The sequence below is a fragment of the Lissotriton vulgaris genome, chromosome 5 (assembly GCF_964263255.1).
Source record: "Lissotriton vulgaris chromosome 5, aLisVul1.2, whole genome shotgun sequence".
NCBI lineage: Eukaryota > Metazoa > Chordata > Amphibia > Caudata > Salamandridae > Lissotriton > Lissotriton vulgaris.
In genome coordinates, this window is record NC_141693.1 from 1,157,931,926 (window position 1) to 1,157,949,309 (window position 17,384).

Sequence of the window (17,384 nt, forward strand, 5' to 3'; positions counted from 1 at the left end):
GTGTGCATCTCCGCCCTCTGACCCTTTCCCCGGTGCTCAGACACTCTCCCCCTCCCTGCACACAGGCACCAAGCCTCCGGGAATCCCGGGCTCCGTAGTGCACGTCACGGCCCCGCCCAGCCGAAGCACTACGGTAGGCCAATGGGCGCGCGCTGGCCCGAGGGACACCGCCCACGTGACGGGGCCCTGGATGAAGGAGGCCGAGCCCAGGCGCGCGCGGCACAAGGAAGGTGAGCGCGAGCCCCGGACCAGGCACAGGAGCGGCTGCAGCACGCGCCCCCGCAGCTGGAATCAGCGCCCGCAATCTGCAGAACTAGGGACCCGAGTCGGCTGCAAGGGGAGGAGCTCGCCTGTCACCCCCGGAACTGGAGGGGAGTGGGAAGCAGCTGGAGCCTGCCCAGCCTCAGTGTGCAGCGGCAATCACGGCAGAGCTGCTGCCCGGACCCTGCTGCCTGCCTGTGAGGGGTACCTGCCTCTTGACAGTCTGCACGCGCTGCCTGTGCCACGCCTAGAGTGCAGCTGCACTTCCTGCGGATTCTGCGGCACTTCAGCCAGATGTAGGTGCATTCCTGCACCTAACCCGGGTCCGGTGCGGTTCTCCTGCGCCTGCCTTGGTTCTGCGACACTTCTTCCAGGCTCGGACCTGCTTGTGCTGCGCGTCCTCTGGTTCTGGGACCCGGCCTAGTTGCACTTCCTCGCCACTGATCGCCAGTCGGTCTCTGCTGCACTTTCTCCTGCCCCGATCCGGATCTGCTGCACTTCCTCGGGCACTGGCCGTCCGCTGGGCTCTGCTGCACCTCCTCCTGCACCGGACTAGGTTCTGCCGCACTTCCACAACTTCGGAGCGCCCCCCTGCACTTCGTCCGATTGCTCCCGCTTTTCCTCCGAGTTTTGACTGGGTTTCGCTGCACTTCAGCGGTTGTCGGGCAGGAGAGGCCCGTGGACGACCCCCTCCCCTCCCCCGGAGGAGGGGTGCGCCGGGTGCAGCATGTTCCAGCCGGCGCCCAAGCGCTGCTTCACCATCGAGTCCCTGGTGGCCAAGGACACGCCGTCGCCCGAGGAGCCGTCGCCCATCCGGCCGGCCGCGCTGAGCTATGCGGGCCCCCCCATGCACCCCTTCCTGCAGGGCTTCCACCACCCGCACCCCGGGGGCCACGGGGAGCTGCTCTTCCCGCCCGAGGCCGGCAGCCAGGCCCCCCCGGCGCACCACCCCCACCACCAGCAGCACCCGGGCCTGGCCGCCCACCACCACCACCACCTGCCCGGGGCCCCGCTCTTCGCCTCCGCCCAGCAGCGGGGGGACCCGGCCAGCTTCTACCCCTGGCTGCTGCACCGCTACCGCTACCTCGGCCACCGCTTCCAAGGTAAGAGAGCGGGCGAACGAAAGTACGGGGAGAGGGTGGATCGGAATGAGAGTGAAAGCGGTAGAAATCGAGAAAACGGTGTGCGTTTGAGAGATACAAACGAGGCAGCATGCGTGACGAAAGAAAGAAAAAAATAGATGTAGTGGAACTTAAATGATAAAAAAGGGAAACGACAAAAATTGTATTTGAAGGGAGAATAAAAAAATGGCAGAGTAACCACGACAATGAGATAAAGTGAGGAAGGAATCCAAATAGGGAGCAAGTAAAAGAAACAATAAACAAATGAAGGCATCAGTGAACCAGAAAAACAGGAGACGAGAGGAAAGAGAGAATGTTCGAAAAGGACGGTCAGAAACCGAATGGGGAAGAACGAATTCCATAACATATTTTAAAACTCGAGGGAGCGATTCATGGTCAAAGACTCAGAAAATGAGTGAAAACGCAAAACAAAAAGAACGGTTATTAGTGGGGCGTGGTGTTGAGAGAAGAAGAGAAAAGACACGTCTTCGATCAGCCTTAGAAGTGCGGGACCAACGAGTGATACTACAATAATACAAAGATCGGAAACGCGAATACAAACGGAGAATAAAAAGTGGACCGAAGAACAGTGAAATCTTAATATGGGAGAAAAACACACGAACCACGTACATAGCAAAGACAGAAAAAACATGATTACAAATGCGGAAATAGGGTGAGATCAGGGAAGAAACTAAGGCCAAATGAGCTAAAGAAATGAGAGACATAGAGAGTGAGTGACTGAAGGGAGAACTGTAAAGGAAATGAGAAAACGAAATGAAGGAAAGACGGGCATCGAGAAAAGTTGCGAAGTCAACAGAACTAATGGAAATGCCGAGACTAGACTGACATGTCGACTGGAAGACAGACTTCTAGGTGCTAGAGGAGGGAAGAAGGCGCTAACGGGAAAAAGAATTAGTCAGGCAGGCTCCGGGGTGGTTCAGTCCGGGACAGTTCGTCGCGCCTCAGCTGTGCGTCGGTCTGTCCTCGGGGCCCGGCCTGTCACGGGAGCTCGTTCGGCCTACCTTCATATTTTTTGAGCCGGTGGCTTCGAATAATTTATAGTGCATTTCCAAACGAATGCTGTTGACAGCGTTCACTAAAATGTACCCGCTCGGCCCATTTCTTCCCCCTCTGATTTGATTCTGCTGGAATAGGGAGCGTTGTCGCAGGCTTGCTGCGTCTCTGGGGTAAAAATAAAGGTACACAAATAGATGTTGACAAATAAACAGTTGTCTGTTCCGCCCATCGTATTTTACTTTCGCTTTCTTCGTGGGGAAACTATTTCTAATTCGGGAACGTATTATGTTAAAAAAAAGCGCACATTTGAGCAGAGACGACCGTTAAATAAAAACAGATTTATCGATCATTGATGGGGAACATATGCAGCAGTCTCGGGGTTCCCAGTCACTGCTGTCAGCGGAGCTACAGGTGGGACGTCTATACCGTGTACATATGCACGGATTCCATACAAATACGCACGCGAATACCATATAAATATACAAGCACATGCCATTTAAATAATACGCATGTTCTCCCAAGGAGAGAGTGGGGGCGCTGATAATTATATTTCTTGTGTGAAAAGGTTACGCTGTGCGTTTGTGGCTCCGTCAAGAGGTGCTGTTTCCGCTTTTCGTTTAACCCTTCCTGTCAGCACAGTTGGTGTTGTTTCCCCTGAAACAATTAGTCCGCATCAACGGATCGCTTTTAATTGCTTTTTGTCGTTAAATTAGCGGCCATTGTTTCATCTGGAGCGTTTGAAGGGTGAACTGGTAAACGGTTCACATTAAGAAAAACAACACGACCCCGGGGGGGGGGGGGGGGGGGGGGGGTTACCAAAACACTCCAGTCACTTTCTGTTTACAGCGGAAACAGGGTGCTTACCCCAAAGTAAGTTGAGAGAAATGCGCTACAACTTAGGTGAATGAGTGACAACAGTAAAGCGCCTCAGTCCGGTGGTAAAAGCGCCGACGGCCGCTGCCTGCACCCGGGCCCTCCAGGGCGGTGTCTGGAGACAACTGTCAAAAATGACACATTTGGGGAGACGTGGCCAGGCTTTACTAACAAGAGCCCGTAATGCTGGATGTATATCCGATGCATAGAAGCGGCGGTTGGGTAGCGCCCCGAGGCCATACGAATGTAAGAATGTGCGCTGTATATCTGCCACCTACAATCTTCATAATAAGAACTGTGTCAAATATATTCCCTGGAACGAATCTCAATATTGGAAGTGGTTTATTACGGGGCCGTGGTGTTAGACAGGGAATGCCCTGTTGGTGCGAGGGGCCCTCGCCTGTCTGTTCTTTCACTTTCGAGAGAGTCAGTGAGTCCAAAAATGGCTCTAAACCTCGGCGCTAATCCTCCATGTCGGTGTATAAATGGCCTTGGGTGACGCGGTCATTATCTGCGCGGATCGATGGCCTGAACTTGAAGTGTCTGTGTGTTTGGGTGGGGATGGGGGGGGGGGGGGGGGGGGGGTGTTGGTCTGTCTGTAGCGGGGAGTGTGATCTTTAGTGGATCCTGGTGTCTATCGAGAGTGGGGTGGAGGGGTGCAGGTCGAAGGCGGGGTCACGGCCCTGCGGGAGTGGCGCGTGTCCCCGGTTGTCGCTGCTCGGTGCAGGAGAGCGGGTGTGTTTTTATTTGATTTGTGATGTGCAGTGTGTGTGAACTCGGGGTTCATCAAGCCCTGGCCCCCCTCGTGAATGCTGGGGTGGCTGACATGATGTGGAATTAAGTGGACAGGAAGTCCCAGGGCAGGCCGGGTGGTACTCGTGTAATACACATTAAAGTAATGCTGCACCCGCAAGTATAGTTCGGATGGCTCCTTTCTAGTAACCCATTAAAGCAAACAATAAAGGACTCTTCCGTGGGGGTAAATTAACAATAACAGTGTGGTCAATAGAAGGCGACGTGCACTGCTTCCCTGGAGTGTCTTCTAATTGTTCTATATTTAGCTTCTTTTTCCGAGTTAAACAGTTGGTGGGCTCTGGGAACAAGTTTGTTTCAGGCACGTCGACAAAGGCTTACAGCCATTCGTGCTGTGTAGGGTGTGTTTTATTTCCCTGCATTTGAACGCTGTGTGCTCTGAATGTTTTTTAGATATGTTGTGCCTTACGCTGTCTTGCCTTTAGCTGCGCGCCTGAGTAGGTTTGCGCGCGGTTTCCTCCGCAGGCGCAGTGTGCCGAGGTGCTTGGGTGATTTCCTTGATTTTAACGCCTTGGCGTTGTGGTGTTCTGAGTGTAGTTTGGATATGTTGTGCCTTACGCTGTATTGCCTTTAGCTGCGCGCCTGAGTAGGTTTGCGCGCGGTTTCCTCCGCAGGCGCAGTGTGCCGAGGTGCTTGGGTGATTTCCTTGATTTTAACGCCTTGGCGTTGTGGTGTTCTGAGTGTAGTTTGGATATGTTGTGCCTTACGCTGTCTTGCCTTTAGCTGCGCGCCTGAGTAGGTTTGCGCGCGGTTTCCTCCGCAGGCGCAGTGTGCCGAGGTGCTTGGGTGATTTCCTTGATTTTAACGCCTTGGCGTTGTGGTGTTCTGAGTGTAGTTTGGATATGTTGTGCCTTACGCTGTCTTGCCTTTAGCTGCGCGCCTGAGTAGGTTTGCGCGCGGTTTCCTCCGCAGGCGCAGTGTGCCGAGGTGCTTGGGTGATTTCCTTGATTTTAACGCCTTGGCGTTGTGGTGTTCTGAGTGTAGTTTGGATATGTTGTGCCTTGCGCTGCCGCTGCGGCCTGTGTAAGTATGTGCGCTGTTTCCTCTGCAGGCGCAGTGTGCCGAGGTGCCTGGGGTGATTTCCTTGATTTTAACGCCTTGGCGTTGTGGTGTTCTGAGTGTAGTTTGGATATGTTGTGCCTTGCGCTGCCGCTGCGGCCTGTGTAAGTTTGTGCGCTGTTTCCTCCGCAGGCGCAGTGTGCCGAGGTGCCTGGGGTGATTTGCTTGATTTTAACGCCTTGGCGTTGTGGTGTTTTGAGTGTAGTTTGGATATGTTGTGCCTTGCGCTGCCGCTGCGGCCTGTGTAAGTTTGTGCGCTCTTTCCTCTACAGGGGCAGTGTGCCGCGGTGCCTTGGGTGATTTCTTTGATTTTTAACGCCGTGTCCTTTGGGTGTTCTGAGTGTAATTTGGATACGTTGTGCCTTGCGCTGCAGTTGCGGCCTGTGTAAGTTTGTGTGCTGTTTCCTCTGCAGGCGGTGACACCAGCCCCGAGAGCTTCCTTCTCCACAACGCCCTGGCCAGGAAGCCCAAGCGGATCCGCACGGCCTTCTCGCCCTCCCAGCTGCTGCGGCTGGAGCACGCCTTCGAGAAGAACCACTACGTGGTGGGCGCCGAGAGGAAGCAGTTGGCGCACAGCCTCAGCCTCACGGAAACTCAGGTGAGCGGCTGGGGGCGGGCCGGGGCTGTGGGGGGACCTCTGCACCCCGCTTATGGGTCTGCCTCTTTACTGCACCCCGGTTACTGCTTAGCATGAGAGCAGGGGCCCACTCTCCGCGCTTGCACCAGGGCGCCCTTGCTGCACCACTGCTGGGGAGGCGAGCGCTGCGGGCCCACTCAGGACAAAGAAAGAAGAGCTGACTGGCCTTGGAGTGGGGTTTGCGTGCGCGCGCCCGTGCGTGAGTGCGCGCGCCAGTGAGTGGTTGGGGACTCTGCTTGGGAATGTAAACAAACCTTTTTTTATTGGCAGTATGTGCCAATGGAGTGGAGAGGGGTGGCCCTGTGGTTTTGGTACCTGTGGAGGAATTGAGCTTTCTCACGCTCCATCGCCGGGTTCAAACGAGTTAGTTGTTATATATAACGCGCAAACAGGGTTTACATTTTAATTTCACGGTGCGTGATATTGGCTATAGAATAACGAACACCTCGTATTTGCACTTCCCGGCCACACTCTAGGTCCTGCGTATGTCCAAAGTGCACGGGACAGGTGCCCCTGGCATCAGAGCACAAGACGGCCTGGCAGGGGCTGACTTCACCCTGCCCCCGTCCCCACAGAGTGGAGTACATCTTCCGCCAGCCCCACAAAGTGGAGTTCAGCTGCTTCCGGCCCACAGAGCTGAGCACAGCTGCTTCCGGCCCCACAGAGTGGAGCTCAGCCCTGCCATCCTCAGCAGTGTGCCGCCGGTTGTCCGCTGCGGAGTGACCTTCGCTTTGGCCCCGTATTGTGGAGCGCACTCTGAGCCGGCCCCACCGCGTGCAGTGCAGGCTGCAGTGCTACCTTGTTTGGGGTTTCTCTCTAAGTTGTCGTGGTTGCTTGCTCTCACGGCCAGTCAACGAGGTGGTGACGTGCTTTCCTATCCATAAGTTTTTTTTCTTTGTGGAGTGTAATTAAATCACTAAATAAAGCTTTAGTCTACTTGAGCAATTTATGGCAGATACAAATGTTCTGCTTTTGTTTCCGTTGATGTACTGAATGCATTAGTAAGTATATTGCGGTAAATGCTTCCATTATCCCCTGCGCTAGGCACAGCATAGCGCCGTATTTTTATTAGGTGCACAAGGCGCTCGGAGCCGCGGGCACGGCAGAGTGTTTCTGTGCATAGGGGTCCACCCGTACCATGCTGACGCGGCTGTTGTTTCTGTTCAGGGTTTTGCAGATGTTGTACAGGTGTTGTCCCACTGTTGACAGTACGCTCCAGCCATTACAGGATAGGGCTAAAAAAATGAACACAAATGCGGTGCAAATCTTAGTGCATTTTGTTTATGAAATTGTGAGATCCTTCTCACCCACAGTATACGGCAGGTGAAAGCACAGTGAGCTGGCCACAATTGTGCTTCTTAAGAGACACACTCGTGTGTGCTCACAAGTCACAATACACACTCAGTATACTATATTGTTTATACATACATTGTATATATGATAGTCAATATATAGCGTCCGCGGGAACAATATGCAATATGCATAATACACAGAATAACGTGTAGTAACATTTAACAGGGAACAGCGAAATATAGAAATATTTTACAGTGCCCACTGGTATTTGGGGTTCATCATCATGATGACAGCCTCCGACCCTTCTGCAGACGTTTACCGTTCTCAGGGTTACTAGGGTTATGTGGCTGGGAGGACCCAATTATCTAAATAATGCTTTGGGTTCGAAATTATGCGGCAAAAAAAATATGTGGCACATCCGCTGTAAGAATGTACATCCCTTTACAGTAGGAACATTTATGTGAAACCTTAAAAGGAAGAAAATCATGGCAAATTATGTAGCAAATGCACTACATCCGTAATGGCATAAAACCAGGGCTTTCACCATTGACAAATGTCCATTATTTAGTAAAAATGCCTTAATTCCATCTAAATACAACTAAAAAGTCATAATTCCAGTAAATGTCCCTTGCTAACTGTAATTTGAAAAAAAAAACAGCTCGTTTAAACTAATTACCAGAACATTCATGTGTAATGTAAAAACGGCATAATGGGTAATGTGCAATGTGGTTGTATATTAATATCTCATGGTTCTGGTGAAATTTTACATGTACATACCACTTAGCCTTTAGCCTCTTACCTTATCTCTCTCTCTCTCTCTCTCTCTCTCTCTCTCTCTCTCTCTCTCTCTCTCTCTCTCTCTCTCTCTATATATATATATATATATATATATATATATATACTCACTATCTCTCTCTGTCTATCTATCCATCTCTATCTCCTACAACACACAGCTATAATTTTATTTCGACAGCTATTTTAATGTTGGCCCAGCACCGAGCAGTGTTCTGCTGTTTATTAATGGTGCAGTGTGAGGTGTTTGCACATTATGCAATGGGCGCAGGGCAGTGAACAGAGCCGAGGTTCCAGGCAATGAGTGACAAGCTACCTAGGCTGCAGTGCAACATTTTGTACGCGCACACCTCTGTTACTTGGGCATCTCAGAATATATAACTTTGCTCCTTGAGGGCAAAATTAAGCTGTGTTTAGTCTGCTGCGATGAGGACGAATTGATATACATACACACATTCACACACATTCACACACTCTCTCTCGCCCCTCCCCCCACGGAGATAGCCAAACAATTAAACAATTTAGAAAAGTCAGCAAACAGAGGTAAAATATAGGGATCATTATTTGTTTCGTACAAAACATGTTTATTTTGTAGCAGCTTAAAAAATATATTTTCTTCAAACCCGGAAATGATTCTTTTAAATAGCAAGTGAAATGTTTCCCATGCTGTTTAGTGTTTAAGGTTTCGGCTGCATGAAGAAGACAACAGCACTTACTGATGCATTTAACAAGGTGGAATAAAGCAAGTCCGTTTCTGTTGTAAAAACGGAGATTCCCTCGGCGGCCGGGGGGGGGGGGGGGGGGTTGTTGACGCTGCTCTCCGCAGCAAGCAATGATTGGAAACTTTGGATGCTGGAGTTTTGTTGAACTTTCGCGATCCATTGTTGACAACAGAACGAAGATGGCAGAGGCGGTGAATTATGAGATTCCGTGACGTTGTCTGTACTACATATGACAGTACTGCGCCTCCCACGTCATTTGCACTTTGAAGATTTAAACAAATCACGTTTGTAGCTTTGATTAAAATCGTGCTGTCAGAGAATGTGCTTCATAATTGGCCTTCATTTGCAGCACACTTTAGATAACCCTGCCACATAATTTGGCCCTCAATTGCCACATAATCCCTGTAGTGTTCACACCTATACAACTCCGCCTCGAAGTCCGCTGTCATTATTGTATTAAACCAATATTTCACAGGTTCAGTGGAGCCTTTTCATTTATTTCTTCGGTCCCCTTGGATTTAGTTGTAACTTGTCTTCGCCGATTTGTCCGTAATACTAGCACCGCTCTTTTTTATTGTAAAAAGTCCAACTAAATGATCGATCCATTTCTGTGTGTTTCCAGCCAGCGCCTACGGAGGCTCGCTGGAATCACGTCCAGGGGGACAAGCTGCCTTTCAAAGGTGCGCTTTGTGCGGCGGGGTTTTGTGTTGGTGTCAGCCCGCAGTCTCCCCCGGGAGCAGTTCCCTGCGTCCGAACAACGCTGACAAGTGAACCGTCCTCCCCTCAATTAGTGCGCTAAAAAAGCGAATTAAAAGTCACCCCCTATTCGCCGTCATGGCCGCTTTGCACAGCAGGGGCATTGGGGTGATGATCTGATCTGAAATAAAGGGGGCTGGTGGTAGCTCCCGGATCAGAGCGTGCAGTGAAGCGGTTTATCACTAAACCGTCTTTATAAATCCCTGCTCCCCAGAATGAGTTTAACTTTATCTGCTCGTTTCAGACGGGACAGAGTCGGGCGGGGGGAAGGCGCACTCTTTTAACCCTATAAAAAGAGCGGCTCGGGGGCCCTCCCCCCACTGCGGCCCTGGATAGAGAGTCAGCTGCCGCGACGCATGGTCTGTCGAGCTCCCCCGTCAGTAGGTTGTTTCATCCTAAGAGCGATGTATTTATTATTGGTGTCCAGTTTAGAGTCGGGGGCCTGCGAGCGCGGCTAGGGGGCTCGGGGCCTCCCGGGGCTCCCTGGTGCAATGACCCATAGAGCGCTCCAAGTGCAGCCGTAAGGTGGTTCTTAAAGCGCGTCCACGTCCTTCACGGCAGAGAGCGCTGTCCTGCCAGCGCGCCGATGGGGCTTCTCTGAGCACGGGGCCTGCTACCGCAGAAGGCGCCTTGAGGCCGGACGCAGACAGGTCAGGTGCCATACCGTCGTCAGGTCAAGGAACCTACCTCGTTCAGTAATGAAGGAGAGGAAGTTGGAGAGTTTTAAAGTTAACCATCCCTAGTTATGTCCCTTGTTATTTGGGCAAATGGTAATACACCCGGTTCAGGTCTTGGACTGCACTCTTGATGACAGCTGATTTTCTAAAAAATAAATATGTAATATATATATATATATATATATATAGATATATATATATATATATATATGTATAATTGCTCGTTATAAACATATACCTGTGATTTGCGCGTCATTTCCAAAACACCACTGACCTGTGTCTTTAAAGAAAGAATTAAACCATTCCTCTGTGTGAAAACCCGGGTGTTTTTCCGAAGCAAAGCTCTGGTCTCCTCGCCACACATGAAGGGCGAGAAGTGTGTCTGGTTGGATTTCCAGTGAATCGTTGCCGGCGGGCGGGCGCCGAACGAGGTGGTGTGATCTTGTGGCCCGGGCCCTCCGTGATTCTAGGGTCCTCTGTGCAGGACGAGGGTGCCAGGACCCGGCCGTACCCCCTTGCCTCAAACCGCCTAACCCGGGTGACTTTAAGCTCATGGTGGTACACACCGTGTCCTTTGACACCTCTCGTTCCCCAGGGCACCTCTGAGCCCCCTGACCTCAGGGGCGCGGCCCCTTCACACGTGCCTGCCTGGTGGGACAGAGTCGTGAAAGCGCCACGAGCAGAACCACCGAGCCGAGTTGCGCTGTGGAGAAACACACGGATAGGCCTCCGCCTCGTACACCGGGGCGCCCGTGGCCTCGCATGTGGCGCCTCCATGCGTTCCAAGGGTTCTCTTCTGTGTCACAGTTGAGCTGTTTGGACACGTTTTATATCCGCGTTACACCGGTAATAAGTGAAGGTGGTGTGGTCATTTTGTTGCATGGTAGCATGCTGCTTTGTGCATTTTGTCGCTTCGCAGTTTAGTGTATTTTCAATGCTGCGCGAAATGATCTCTTTCACTGCCTTGTGTATTTTGCTTCTCTGCAACTCTGCCCCGTGTAGCAGTGTCAATTGCATATTTTGTGTCCGTGCTCCCATGTGTTTTGTGTGGCATTAGCGTTTGGGGTGTTTTGTGGCAGCGATATTTTGCACATGTGTTGGCAGCGCTGCTTTGTGCGTATTGTAACAGTGCTATTTTATGTGTTTTGTTTCTGTCATAGTTTTCACATTTGGTTGAACTGCAGTTATGCGTTTAGTTGCAATGACGCTTTACGTATTTTGTGGCAGTGCAAGCGGGTATATGGTAGCATTGCTGCTTGTGTGCTTTGTAGCAGTATTCTTGGATATATCTCGTTGCAGTACAACTTGAGCACAGTTTCGATCTACTGTTGCGAATTATGTTACAGTTCTGCCTTGCATATTGTTCTGAAGCGCAGCTTTGATTATTGTACAGTGTGGATTGTGGTGTTCTATATGTTGTGTTGTTCCTTTCTGCCTTGTAGCAGTGCTACGTGGTGTATTTTGTCCCATTGATGTGGTGTGTATTTTGTTGCGTTGCATTTGTGTATTTTATAGCTTTGTTTGGCTGGGCTATTTGGTATCAGTGCTGAGCCGTGTCTTTTCTAGCACGGCCGTCGTGAGTATTTGGTGCCAACGGTACTTGAGTTATCTTGTAGTAGGTGTTGCAGTGAGTGATTTGTTGGACGGATGGTTGAAATGTTTACAATGAAACACGTACTTTGGGTATTTACATTGTTACTTGATGCCGAGCACACCGTGCTGTGCAGCGAAATGTGTGATAAAGCTGCTTGTGTGTTTTGCAGTAGTGTTTGCTAGGACGTCGAGGTGTGTCATTGTGTTCGGTGGCAGGGCAGTTCGGTGTTTGGCAGCAGTGGTCGGTTGCATGGTTTGTGTTAACGGTACTTGGGTAGTAGGCAAGCCCGGCCTAGGCTGTTTTGTGTCAGTTGCGGATCGGGTATTTGCAGCAGCAGTGCTGCGTGGGTTATGGCGCAGCCTGGGGCTGTGAGGTAGCGGCGCTCGGTTCTGTGCTTTGTAGGAGTGCAGTGCATGGATGAAGTACTTCGCGTACTTTGAAGCAGAGAGGCTTTGACATTCGCGCAGCATCTTTGCTCCCTGTCTTTTGTAGCAGTGCTGGGCGTACATGTTATATAATTGATGCTTACTGCTATTCGAGGCAAAGTGGTCTTGGCTATTCTATTGTAGCAGTGCTTAGTGTAATCAGCAGCAGTGCTGTCTTGTGTATTTTCCAGCACGGGTGCTTGGTAGCAGTGCTGTCTTGCGTATTTAGTGGCAGCAGTGATTAAGGTAATCAGCAGCAGCACTGCTGTTTTTATATTTTTCTGCAGCAGCGGTGTTTTGGTGCCGTTTGTGTCGTCTACTGCAGTGCTTAAGTTATTCAGCAGCAGTGCTGTCTTGTGTATTTTGCAGCAGAGGTGCTTGGTGGGATCAACAGCAGTGCTGTCTTGTGTATTTTACAGCAGAGGTGCTTGGTGGAATCAACAGTAGTGCTGTCTTGTGTATTTTACAGCAGAGGTGCTTGGTGGAATTAGCAGCAGTGCTGTCTTGTGTGTTTTCCAGCAGAGGTGCTTGGTGGAATTAGCAGCAGTGCTGTCTTGTGTATTTTACAGCAGAGGTGCTTGGTGGAATTAGCAGCAGTGCTGTCTTGTGTGTTTTCCAGCAGAGGTGCTTGGTGGAATTAGCAGCAGTGCTGTCTTGTGTGTTTTCCAGCAGAGGTGCTTGGTGGAATTAGCAGCAGTGCTGCCTGGTGTGTTTTCCAGCAGAGGTGCTTGGTGGAATTAGCAGCAGTGCTGTCTTGTGTGTTTTCCAGCAGAGGTGCTTGGTGGAATTAGCAGCAGTGCTGTCTTGTGTGTTTTCCAGCAGAGGTGCTTGGTGGAATTAGCAGCAGTGCTGTCTTGTGTGTTTTCCAGCAGAGGTGCCTGGTGGAATTAGCAGCAGTACTGTCTTGTGTGTTTTCCAGCAGAGGTGCTTGGTGGAATTAGCAGCAGTACTGTCTTGTGTATTTTCCAGCAGAGGTGCTTGGTGGAATTAACAGCAGTGCTGTCTGGTGTGTTTTATAGGAGCGGTGCTTTCTCTAATTAGCAACATGGTTCTCCTGGGTATTTGATAGCAGCGGTGCTTGATTCATTAGCAGCAGTCCTACCTTTTGTATTTCATAGCAGCGTGGTTAGTGTAATTAGCAGCAGTGCGGTCTTGTGTATTCCACAGCAGCGGTGCGTAGTGTAATTAGCAGCGGGTACGGGCTTGTGGGTTTTATAGCTGCAGTGCTGTCTTGTGTATTTCACAGCAGCTGTGCTTAGTGTAATTAGCAGCGGTGCGGGCCTGTGTTTTTTTTATAGCTGCAGTGCTGTCTTGTGTATTTAATAGCAGTGGTGCTTAAGATAATTAGCAGCATTGGAGACGTGTATTTTGTAGCAGCGGGGCTTAGTGTAATTAGCAGTTCTGTCACATTTTCTAGCAGCAGTGCTTGGTGCAATTAGCAGCAGTGCGGGCTTGTGTGTTTTATAGCTGCAGTGCTGACTTGTGTATTCCATAGCAGCGGTGCTTAGTGTAATTAGCGGTACAAAAGGGGGTGGTGATGGACGGAGCATCTGAACCAATCAAACACTCACACCCAGTCAACAGATCTGGGTTTAATCCATCACCGTTCTTTAGCCCAAAATTACCAGCACTACTGTCTTGTGTATTTTGTAGCAGCGGTGCTTAGTGTAATTAGCAGCAGTTCTGTCACATTTTCTAGCAGCTGTTCTTGGTGTAATTAGCAGCAGTGCGGGCTTGTGTAATCCATAGCAGTGGTGCTTAGTGTAATTAGCAGCAGTGCGTTTATAGCTGTAGTGCTCTCATGTGTATTTCAAAGCAGCGGTGCTCAGTGTAATTAGCAGCAGTGCGTTTATAGCTGCAGTGCTCTCATGTGTATTTCATAGCAGCGGTGCTTAGTGTATTGAACAGCATTGGTGAATTGTGTTCCTTAGCAGCGGTGCTTAGTGTAAATAGCAGCAGTGCTGAAGTGTGCATCCCATAGCAGCGGTGCTTAGTGTAATTAGCAGCATCGCTGTTTTGTGTATTTCATAGCAGCGGTACTCAGTGTAATTAGCAGCAGTGCGTTTATAGATGCAGTGCTGTCATGTGTATTTCATAGCAGCGGTGCTTAGTGTATTGAACAGCATTGGTGAATTGTGTTCCATAATAGTGGCGCTTAGTGTAACTAGCAGCATTGGTGAAGTGGGTTTGTATTAGCGGTGCTTAGTGTAACTAGCAGCATTGGTGAAGTGGCTTTGTATCAGCTGTGCTTCGTGTAACTAGCAGCATTGGTGAAGTGCCTTTGTATTAGTGGTGCTTAGTGTAACTAGCAGCATAGGTGAAGTGGCTTTGTATCAGCGGTGCTTCGTGTAACTAGCAGCATTGGTGAAGTGGCTTTGTATTAGCTGTGCTTAGTGTAACTAGCAGCATTGGTGAAGTGCCTTTGTATTAGTGGTGCTTAGTGTAACTAGCAGCATTGGTGAAGTGGCTTTGTATCAGCGGTGCTTAATGTAACTAGCAGCATTGGTGAAGTGGCTTTGTATTAGCTGTGCTTAGTGTAACTAGCAGCATTGGTGAAGTGGCTTTGTATCAGCGGTGCTTAATGTAACTAGCAGCATTGGTGAAGTGGCTTTGTATTAGCTGTGCTTAGGTTAACTAGCAGCATTGGTGAAGTGGCTTTGTATTAGCTGTGCTTAGTGTGACTAGCAGCATTGGTGAAGTGGCTTTGTATCAGCGGTGCTTAATGTAACTAGCAGCATTGGTGAAGTGGCTTTGTATCAGCGGTGCTTAATGTAACTAGCAGCATTGGTGAAGTGGCTTTGTATTAGCTGTGCTTAGTGTAACTAGCAGCATTGGTGAAGTGGCTTTGTATTAGCTGTGCTTAGTGTAACTAGCAGCATTGGTGAAGTGGCTTGCATCAGCTGTGCTTAGTGTAACCAGCAGCAGAGGTGAAGTGGCTTTGTATCAGCTGTGCTTAGTGTAACTTGCAGCATTGGTGAAGTGGCTTTGTATTAGCTGTGCTTAGTGTAACTAGCAGCATTGGTGAAGTGCCTTTGTATTAGTGGTGCTTAGTGTAACTAGCAGCATTGGTGAAGTGGCTTTGTATCAGCGGTGCTTAATGTAACTAGCAGCATTGGTGAAGTGGCTTTGTATTAGCTGTGCTTAGTGTAACTAGCAGCATTGGTGAAGTGGCTTTGTATCAGCGGTGCTTAATGTAACTAGCAGCATTGGTGAAGTGGCTTGCATCAGCTGTGCTTAGTGTAACTAGCAGCAGAGGTGAAGTGGCTTTGTATCAGCTGTGCTTAGTGTAACTTGCAGCATTGGTGAAGTGGCTTTGTATTAGCTGTGCTTACTGTAACTAGCAGCATTGGTGAAGTGGCTTGCATCAGCGGCGCTTAGTGTAACTAGCAGCATAGGTGAGGTGTGTTATGTGGCTGGGCTGCTCCGTGTAGCTTAGAGCAGCGAGCTTTCTGTATTTCTACCAGTGTGGCTTTGTGTTTGGGACTCACGGCAGTGGTTTTAGTGGAGTTTATCGGTTGCTACTTTGTCTGTTTTGTAGCAGTGTCGCATTGTAGCAGTGCTGTCCTGTGCACACCAGTGATGCTCACACATTGTCTTTGGTCGCTGCTTTGGTGTTCTGCCGATACCTCTCTGGTGGTGTTACTTTCTGTACTTGAGATTGGCTCTCCAGCAGTGCGCAGGGCACTCCCGATCCTCTGCTGGGGCGGGTGCCCCTGCTGAGTTGGGGTTTGGGCATTGGGGTGGAGGGGGGCGAGTGGGGGGGGGGGGGCTCTAGGGGCTAAGGCTAAGGTGTAGTGGATCTAAGTAAGGGCTGGGAATGCCAGCTTCTGCTCCATGCTGCAGGTGAGAGGGCGCCAGACAGGGTCAGACTGTTTCATGGCCTCACGGTAGACATGGCCTGCAATGAACAAAGATGCACGCACGCGCCTATAGCTTGCAAACGACCCTCGTAAGCGCGTCGTAAGCTCAAAACTAGCCTGATTTGCAAATGCCGGACACCTTTTTAGCTATTTTGACTACTATTAGGAGGCACTTTAATTGTTGTGGCCCAGGCCTATTTTTTGCCCCAGTGGGTGATGATGGCCCAGCACTTGTGTGTGTGTGTGTGGAAGGGGTGGGGGTCATACCGGATGTGTAATTACAAAACGGGTGAAGGGTGAACGCTCTCTGGTCTTGAGGCTGTGAACTTGGTTTCGAGGCCTCTATTCCAGGTGGTCTCTGGATACCGAGGGGCTACTGCCTGTAAGGGGGGCTGCAGTGCCTGAGTTGGGAATGTCTGCACAGGGCTGATGGGTCGGGGGTCTGGTCTCACGACGGTGGCTTCTCTTTCTCACCCGTGAATTCTCTCCCTCCGCAGGTGAAAGTCTGGTTCCAGAACCGGCGGACCAAGTTCAAGCGCCAGAAACTGGAGGAGGAGGGCTCGGACTCTTCCCAGAAGAAGAAGGGCACGCACCACATCAACAGGTGGCGAATAGCCACTAAGCAGGCTAGCCCCGAAGAGATAGACGTGACCTCCGACGACTGAGCCCTCCCCGGGCTACCGAGGACGTACTGTACCTGCCGCCGCCGCTCACACCACCACACGGACACTGGGGAGAGAACGGGGCGCCCAAAATCACACAGCGCGGCTCTGCGCTGGGAATGTTCGGGGGGAGCAAAACCATGTTTTCTAGACAAAAGACATAAAAACTGAACAAAAGACAGGGGGCAACCAGGGAGAGAGGCCGGAGCCAGGTAGCAGCGCTTGGGGATGGGTGGCAGGCTCACGTGCCAAACAAGCCACCAACCCAAGGTGATGTGCCAGCAATCAATGTTTCCTGCAGGTGTGCTCAAGAGAAAGTACACATAACCACGGTACATTTTGCACTTGACCGTTTTCCCATATCTTTTTAACGAAATCAATTCAGCCATTAGTCCACGAAACCAGCTAAAATAAGAAAACCTCAATTTCAGAAACTTAAATTGCACGGGAAGTGAATAAAGAAACATTTCAATATTTTTTTATTTGCGCTAGGTTACATGTTCTTTCATTTTTCAGGGCGTACTCGGTTTGACCGGAAATGCTGCGAATTATATATATATATATATATATGTATTCAAGCGAAAGAGAGGCTGAGGGCAGATGGGAAGTGCATTTTACCCAGAAGTGCGTAGGGGCCAGGACATGATAATGGAATGTGGAGTGTTGGCATCTGGGCTTTTAAAGGACATTATTTGTGAAGTTGCCTTTTCTTGGAGCATCGAATAGGTAGGCTACCCTGTGGAGTAAAAAAAAAAACCTGAACTTTGTGCCCGGCGAGCCCCCAGCACTGAACTTGTAATTTCAAAGACTTTAGAGCTTGTC

General features: G+C 50.1%; 1 protein-coding gene across 1 annotated transcript; it reads left to right on the top strand.

The window, feature by feature from the left end:
* The first annotated feature begins 867 nt into the window (after positions 1 to 867).
* Positions 868 to 17,120, top strand: EMX2 (empty spiracles homeobox 2). Its single transcript, XM_086920293.1, has 3 exons — positions 868 to 1,364; positions 5,558 to 5,742; positions 16,398 to 17,120. The coding sequence occupies exons 1-3, from the start codon at positions 989 to 991 to the stop codon at positions 16,563 to 16,565; spliced, it is 729 nt and encodes a 242-aa protein (XP_086776419.1). The 5' UTR covers positions 868 to 988; the 3' UTR covers positions 16,566 to 17,120.
* Positions 17,121 to 17,384: the final 264 nt, after the last annotated feature.

Bases quoted from the DNA above. Each gene is read 5' to 3' on its own strand.
- EMX2 (XM_086920293.1), top strand. From the start codon at position 989: ATGTTCCAGCCGGCGCCCAAGCGCTGCTTCACCATCGAGTCCCTGGTG. The intron at 1,365-5,557 runs GTAAGAGAGCGG...TTTCCTCTGCAG, and splicing joins CCTCGGCCACCGCTTCCAAG to GCGGTGACACCAGCCCCGAG. The intron at 5,743-16,397 runs GTGAGCGGCTGG...CTCCCTCCGCAG, and splicing joins TCAGCCTCACGGAAACTCAG to GTGAAAGTCTGGTTCCAGAA.